General features: G+C 36.6%; 1 protein-coding gene across 1 annotated transcript in view; it reads left to right on the forward strand.

Moving 5' to 3' along the window:
- Positions 1-5,831, forward strand: part of LOC128221729 (uncharacterized) — a 40,861-nt gene extending 35,030 nt beyond the window's left edge. Inside the window, exons 25-27 of the mRNA XM_052930330.1 lie at positions 2,836-2,964; positions 4,291-4,441; positions 5,792-5,831. Of these exons, the coding sequence (XP_052786290.1) occupies positions 2,836-2,964; positions 4,291-4,441; positions 5,792-5,831 (320 nt within the window). The remainder of the gene's footprint in view (positions 1-2,835; positions 2,965-4,290; positions 4,442-5,791) is intronic.
- Positions 5,832-7,996: the final 2,165 nt, after the last annotated feature.

The following is a 7,996-nucleotide window of genomic DNA, read 5'->3' on the forward strand; positions in this document are numbered from 1 at the left end:
CGCGGTAATTCAATCGTTTGCTGTGAGACCCATTTCCACTTCACGCCGTATTAAAATGTTAACTGAAAGACCCATTTCCACTTCAAAGTGGGTAATTCAAACGTTTACTGTGAGACCAATTTCCACTTCAATCTGTAATTCAAACGTTCACTGTAGGAACTATTTTCACTTCACGCGGTACTTCAAACGTTTACTGTGAGACACACTGCCTCTTCACGCGGTAATTCAAGCGTTTACTTTGCGACCCATATCCTTTTCATTCTGTCAACAGTCGTTTATTGTAAGACCCATTTCATATTGACTCGGCAATTCAAAATTTTACTGTGAGACCCATTTTCTCTTCATGGGGTAATTCTAACATCTACTGTGAACGCCCATTTCCGCGCTTATTCAGGCAATTACTATAAAGCCCATTTCCACTTCACGTGGTTTTTCAAACGTTTACTTTGAGACCCATCTCTTCTTCCAGCGGTAATTTAAGTGTTTACCGGAGACCCATTTCCATTTCATTCAGTAATTCAAACGTGAGACCATATTCATCTTCACGCGGTAATTCAAGCTTTAACTGTGAGACCCATTTCCACTGCACTCGGTAATTCAAACGTTTACTGTGAGATCCTTTTCCTCTTTAATCGGTAGTTCAAACGTTTACTGTGAGACCCATTTCCACTTCACTCGGTAATTCAAACGTTTACTGTGAGATCCTTTTCCTCTTTAATCGGTAGTTCAAACGTTTACTGTGAGACCCATTTCCACTTCACTCGGTAATTCAAACGTTTACTGTTAGACCTATTTCCACTTCACTCGGTAATTCAAACGTTTACTGTGAGATCCTTTTCCTCTTTAATCGGTAGTTCAAACGTTTACTGTTAGACCCATTTCCACTGCACTCGGTAATTCAAACGTTTACTGTGAGATCCTTTTCCTCTTTAATCGGTAGTTCAAACGTTTACTGTGAGACCCATTTCCACTGCACTCGGTAATTCAAGCGTTTACTGTAAGACCCATTTCCACTTCACTCGGTATTTCAAACGTTTCCTGTGAGACCCATTTCCACTGCACTCGGTAGTTCAAACGTTTCCTGTGAGACCCATTTCCACTGCACTCGGTAATTCAAACGTTTACTGTGAGACCCATTTCCACTTCACTCGGTAGTTCAAACGTTTACTGTGAGACCCATTTCCACTTCACGCGGGTAATTCAAACGTTTACTGTGAGACCCATTTCCACTTCACGCGGGTAATTCCAACGTTTACTGTGAGATCCATTTCCTCTTTAATCGGTAGTTCAAACGTTTACTGTGAGACCCATTTCCACTTCACACGGTAATTCAAACGTTTACTGTTAGATCCTTTTCCTCTTTAATCGGTAGTTCAAACGTTTACTGTGAGACCCATTTCCACTTCACTCGGTAATTCAAACGTTTACTGTGAGACCTATTTCCACTTCACTCGGTAATTCAAACGTTTACTGTGAGATCCTTTTCCTCTTTAATCGGTAGTTCAAACGTTTACTGTTAGACCCATTTCCACTGCACTCGGTAATTCAAACGTTTACTGTGAGATCCTTTTCCTCTTTAATCGGTAGTTCAAACGTTTACTGTGAGACCCATTTCCACTGCACTCGGTAATTCAAGCGTTTACTGTAAGACCCATTTCCACTTCACTCGGTAATTCAAACGTTTACTGTGAGACCCATTTCCACTTCACTCGGTAATTCAAACGTTTACTGTCCACTTCACGCGGCAATTCAAACGTTTACTGTGAGACCCATTTCCACTTCACGCGGGTAATTCAAACGTTTACTGTGAGATCCTTTTCCTCTTTAATCGGTAGTTCAAACGTTTACTGTGAGACCCATTTCCACTGCACGCGGTAATTCAAGCGTTTACTGTGAGACCCATTTCCACTTCACGCGGGTAATTCAAACGTTTACTGTGAGACCCATTTCCAATTCACGTGGTAATTCAAGCGTATACTGTAAGATCCTTTTCCTCTTTAATCGGTAGTTCAAACGTTTACTGTAAGACCCATTTCCACTTTACTTGGTAATTCAAGCGTTTACTTTAAGACAAATTTCCATTTCATTTGTTAATTAAAACTTTTACTGTGAGACCAATTTCCACCTCACTCGGTATGGCGATCTGCTACTGTCAGATCGATTTCCCCTTCACTTGATAATTCAGACGTTTACTGTAAGATTCATTTCCACTTCTCGCGGGTCATTTGTTATATACACATCATTAATTTACAGGCAATACATATCACAAAATACGATTGATTTATTTCACAATGTTTCAAGACGGCCGTAGTCCACAGTACATAATTTTGGGTTTTACTAAGGTATACGGATCAAAGACCGTCACACCCTAAACGTCAAATACACCGCCTCAAGACAAAATTCACACATTCCACACATTACACATGTTGCATAAATATCAATGTATTGCTATGAATAACAATTAAGATAATAGCCTGGGTTCTGTCTATGAAATCAATGTGAATTGATATGGTGCCTGGAAATATCACTTAACTCTTATCAATAATTCGTACGTTTTCAAATTATAAATGTTTATAGAATGATTTTAAAGAGGTTACGTGTTCTTTTAGTTGTGGCTAATATATATACCCGTTCAATTTGAAGTTGAGTTTAAAAGTTATTTGCGAAATTTCCCTTTTTAACGTGTTCTTGTAGACTCCAAGATACTCTCATCGATCCTTTCTCTCGTGCCTATGTGCATGCCATTTTTACACTGTACACATACGTAGTTCGCTGAAAGTAATACACGTGCCTGTACCAGAAGCTTTTCGCAACCTCTTAAATTCCTGTTTATAGAAAAGCTGGGTGACCTACGTAATGCTTGGTTGATGGTGTTTGCTGTCTCCAACGCTTTATGGATGGTCCTTATATTCACGTTGGCAAACCAAGGGCAGCTACTCAGTGTTGCGGGGAGTAACCCTGCTGGTGAGTAAGGGTTCATTACCAAGGGCAGATACTAAGTGTGGCGGAAAGTAACCTTGTTGGTTAGTATGGGTTCATTACCAAGTGCAGATACTTAGTGTGGCGGGGAGTAACCCAGTTGGTAAGTTAGTGTTCATAACCAAGGGAAGATACTTAGTGTGGCGGGGAGTAACCCTGTTCGTGAGTGAGGGTTCATAACCAAGGGCAGATACTTAGTGTGATGGGGGTAATCCTGTTAGTTAGTAAGGGATCACAACCAAGGGCAGATACTTAGTGTGGTGGGGAGTAATCCTGTTGGTAAGTAAGGGTTCATAACCAAGGGCAGATACTTAGTGTGGTTGGAAATAACCCTGTTGTGAGTAAAGGTCCATAACCATGAGCAGATACTTAATTTGGCTGGAAGTAGTGCTGTTGGTAAGTGAAGGTTCATAACCAATGACAGCTACTCCATGTGGCGAAGGTGGATGGGGGATGGGGGGTAAGGATGTAATGCATGGTCAAATGACATATTAAAGACAAAAGTGATGCGTGATAAGGCCATGTCAAATTGATTTAATGTTTAGCATTTTCCAGCTCATAGGATTTTGATAGGTAAAAACAGTTTAAAAAAAATAATAACGCTGAGAGAACTGTATTTGTTAATCTACTGTAATCATGAAACAAGTTTAGACGTATTTAACTAACTATAAAATGTTTTTTACTATGGAAAATTATGAACCTGTAAGTATGCAGCTTTGTTTTATAGGTAAGCATTGTCGGATTGATTTTCCTAGCGACTGTGATACATTAAATTAAGGATAATTGGTGTGCGTCTTTCTCCTTGACATTTGTTTTTTCTTTGTTTACGTTGGCCAATTATGTGTTGTCTACAACACAGCACGGTCAACCGAAAACGGTAGTGGGAATAAGTAATGCTTCAAGACTTGATGTTGCCGTCTATTTTGCCGTTCGACACATTTGCGATTTTTGAAGCATAGTGCGCTTTACCTGGAAGAAGTATTTAAGAAATCAATAAGTAGCGTCAATCTCTCAAGATTTTTAATTGGTCGTGCTTATGTTGTAATCTTGCCAGCACGTCGAAAAAACTAATACATCAAACAGAATAACACCCGATTCGAAATTAAATGATTTTTTTTCTAGTGCTGTTTTTCGAAGAAACAATGGAGATATTGTAATAAATCCTTATAAACATAAATGCTAAAGACAAGATTGTCATGTGATATTAGCCTCAAAACTGTGTTTTTCAGAACTGTTGTTTATTTGTTGACGACAAGCGATATCCTCCAGTATAACGGGGATTTTTTTACTCTTAGACATGTATATTTGCAGGTTTGGTGGTTTTGGTGCTGTTTTCGTTCGTACTCCTCATACAGTTTCTGGCAATGATACTGCACCGTATAGGCACACTGACACATTTCCTTGGTCGAGCGCCCTACCGAATGAGCGGTGAATTCAACATGTCCTGGGCATTTAATGATAGGTAGGATTCTAGAGTAATGGTATGAGACCACAAATAAGTTAGATCTCTGCAGCCCATTGTATAGAACTTGGATAAGGAGTCCACAGGTTATCTTCCAGTTTGTTTGAACATTTAAATGATTTGATTGGTAAATAGAAATTATTGGATAAACGTTGACCAATCCAAAGAAAAATCCATCTTGATACAAATGGCTCCTGGTAGCTCCATTAACCATTATGTTAAGTATTGACTGGTGAAACCATATAATTATGATATGATTTGGAAGGTTTTGCTTGCTGATTTCTTATATTTAAAAGAGCTGGCCAAATGTACGTCATACATGAAGTTACTACAGGTTGTATATTTGCTCCTTATTTAATCTGAAATCGAACGTAAAAATACCAATTTTGCAATTTTTGAAAGTAGAAAAACTTTTTTGTTATACAATTTTGTTTATTTTTTTCGCATTTTATTTCTCTGCATACAAAACCCTTTCAAATGGTGCCAAAATAATAAGGGGTCGCAAGGTATTAGAAATTCACATGCTTGTGGGAAGGATACCTTAAAAGCGATAAAGTTGTAATTGACATTTTAAGTAGTTCACGTAAAACCATTTTGCGTCCATAGCCCTACAAAAAACGATTAAGTTGCTCCTTTAACCAATGTTTATACTTATTTCTTTTATATCGATTGTAACTCAATTTCATTGCTTATAATATTCACCTTTGAGTCCGTTTTCTGGGTTGAAACCAGTACGTACGTTAATTTTTGAGAGGCCACGAGAAAGTGTCCGTGGTTTGGATCAAACCCACAACTTCTTAGATACGAAGTGGGTATGATCCCGACAATACCAGAATACGAATTGATGCGTTTAAGTGTTACATGCGTTCATCACATGATGTTACGTGAGAGCGTAGCATAGGCAGTTACATGTTGCTAAGTTTGCCACCTAACTAGTCCACTGCAAACATACAACCACTGTCCAGTTTGAATCATTTCGCAAGCAATTCTGGGGCGTTATTCATAAAGCATGTTTGTTACAAATTTAAACTAAGTGGACAAAATACGGCAATAAAAAATAACATGGACTATATAACAATTGCATATAAATAAATTTGATAAAAATAGGGGGTATTAAATAATCGTTGTCAAAAACTAAGAAATTTGCTTCATCAATATGGCACCGTATTTGTCCTTAACTTTAGGCACTTCTTTAACAAATCTGATTAATTACTAATTAAATTAAGAGCTGTACATAACTACCCAAGTCATATTCAATAATTCAAACAAAACGAGCTTTGTTTCAAACTTTGTTTCAAACTATTTTCTGTCATGTTCAAAAACTTGTTATCAAAGTATCAACATTTTCAGTGACATAAAGGTACACGAGGATGAGACAACCACCGTGTAGAGGGCAGAAACTGATCCTGTAGAAGAGGTAAAGACGAATACACTAGGCAAAATTAACTTTACAACCTTTATAAGTTGATTTGATACTGTGGTGCATTATTTTGTCCTGTGGAAGAGGTGTAAACGAATGCACTAGGGAAAATGAACTAAATAAACCATATAAATTGATTTGATAATGTGTGCATTATTTTGTAAATAACCCTTGCTGACTACCAAATGTGTAAATGAGAGACTTGCCATGTTAAATTTGGAGACTGGACGAGAAGGGAGAAAATGTAGACAGTATCATGAATAGAGAACAATTAATTACGAAGATTGTGTAAAAAAATTTTTTTATATTTTTATTGTTTGTGTTATATTGATGTATTAGACAGCGATAAAGTAACATATTATCATCAAGACTGTCCTCAATAACTATTACTATAGCTGAACATTGTGCCTCCGAGTAAACCTCAGTCTATTACGGGGTGCAAATTGAAGATACCCAGCAGAGCTTTCAATACTTTGTTTCATAATACTGTTTAAGCTCATAACTTCGGACAAAGTGTAAATATTCGGACAAATAAAAACTGCATTTTGGGGGAACCGATGTTCCTTTCGTTAAGTCATATGCATTGTTGTTTTTTCAGATTCATTTCAAAATTCATAGATTCTTTTAATTTACTGCTAAATAACTCTCAGGATAGCAAAAAGACTAATTTAAAAAGGAAAGCTTAATTTCTAGTGTGATATGTTTGACTCGTATTGGAGATGGAATTGGGTTAGTTGTGGGTTAGTTGTGGTTAGTTTTGGGTTAGTTGTGGGTTAGTTGTGGCTTAGTTGTCTCCATAACCCATGTCGCGCTCGAAATGTATTGTCAATACTACTTTTTGTAGCTTTTACATTTTGATTTTGATATTTTGTTCCTTTTCATCACTTTTGCTGAATATGTATTTAACCATAACATGTAATTATGTGTTTCATACAAGTGTAATACTGAACAGCAAATACCATTTGGATACAATATGTATTAATATATTTTTCAAGATGAAAGTCACCATTTCATTTATATGTTACGAAGTGTTTACTTTGAATTTGATAAATACTGATATGACGAGATGAATAATGTGAACCGTAACAATGAAATGGTACTATCTTTTTATTGACGGTATTTAATTAAAAGCCCCAAAAGCCTTCTAACAGTTGATTCTTACTTTGTTTAGCTCGATTGAGAGGACAGCTGAAAGCATATAGAATAACTATCGAGTCCGTGTTCTGCTTCGAGTCCGTTTTCTGGTTAGAACCCAGTCCTGGTGTCCATTTTGAGAGACCATGAGAAAGATACCCTTACCCTGGTTGAGCTTCCGCTTTGGGAATGTGAGGTTGCGGGTTCAATACACGTCCGCGTCATACCGAAAATGTAAAATTTGTAACCGACAGTTAAACTCATTTAAATGATTACAGCCAATAAAGCATATGATTAAGGTAAAGATTAAATAAAGTTAACCGTTATAAATGTTGTTGTTTTTTAATTAAAAGCTACGTAGCCAGAAATTAAAAAAGCGCCAAAATATCGATAATATTTTTTTGAAATGTACCTAAATCATACGCCGTTTTATGTTTCGATCATTAAAGTCAAATGAGGTAAACATGATAATGCATTAAAACACACACAACAAAAACAATTTGTTTGCATCAAGCTATAGTTTGCGCCTTTATATATTAAGCATGGTTAAAAAAGTAACGTTTTGTATCAGCAAAATAATATAAGATAATATAAACCCGAACCTGTCGCAGAAATATACCCATTGCGGTGTGAACATAAAAAAGCAGATCAGAAGCCGTATTTAACCAAACATCTGAGCTAAATCTAAATCTTAGAAGTTGAATCAGGATGTCATATTTTGGATCATGAATCGAGAAATATCAATGAAGTCTGTTTTAGGATTAGTATTATATTGATAACACCCTATCATTCTTCACGAATAAAAATCACGAACCTTTCAGCTTTAAAACCTTTAAAGATCGAAAGCAATTATTCAGGGTCAAATTTTAGAAAATGGACAAGACAAATGTGTCAGTAATCAATTCCGATCTGAGTAATCTGCACTTTATAGTTTTTGTTTATGTTATGTCGTAAACTGCATTGTATAGATCCATTCGGATCTTCTCGGCCATTTTTCTTCG

The sequence above is a fragment of the Mya arenaria genome, chromosome 16, assembly GCF_026914265.1.
Source record: "Mya arenaria isolate MELC-2E11 chromosome 16, ASM2691426v1".
In the NCBI taxonomy this organism is placed as follows: Eukaryota; Metazoa; Mollusca; class Bivalvia; order Myida; family Myidae; genus Mya; species Mya arenaria.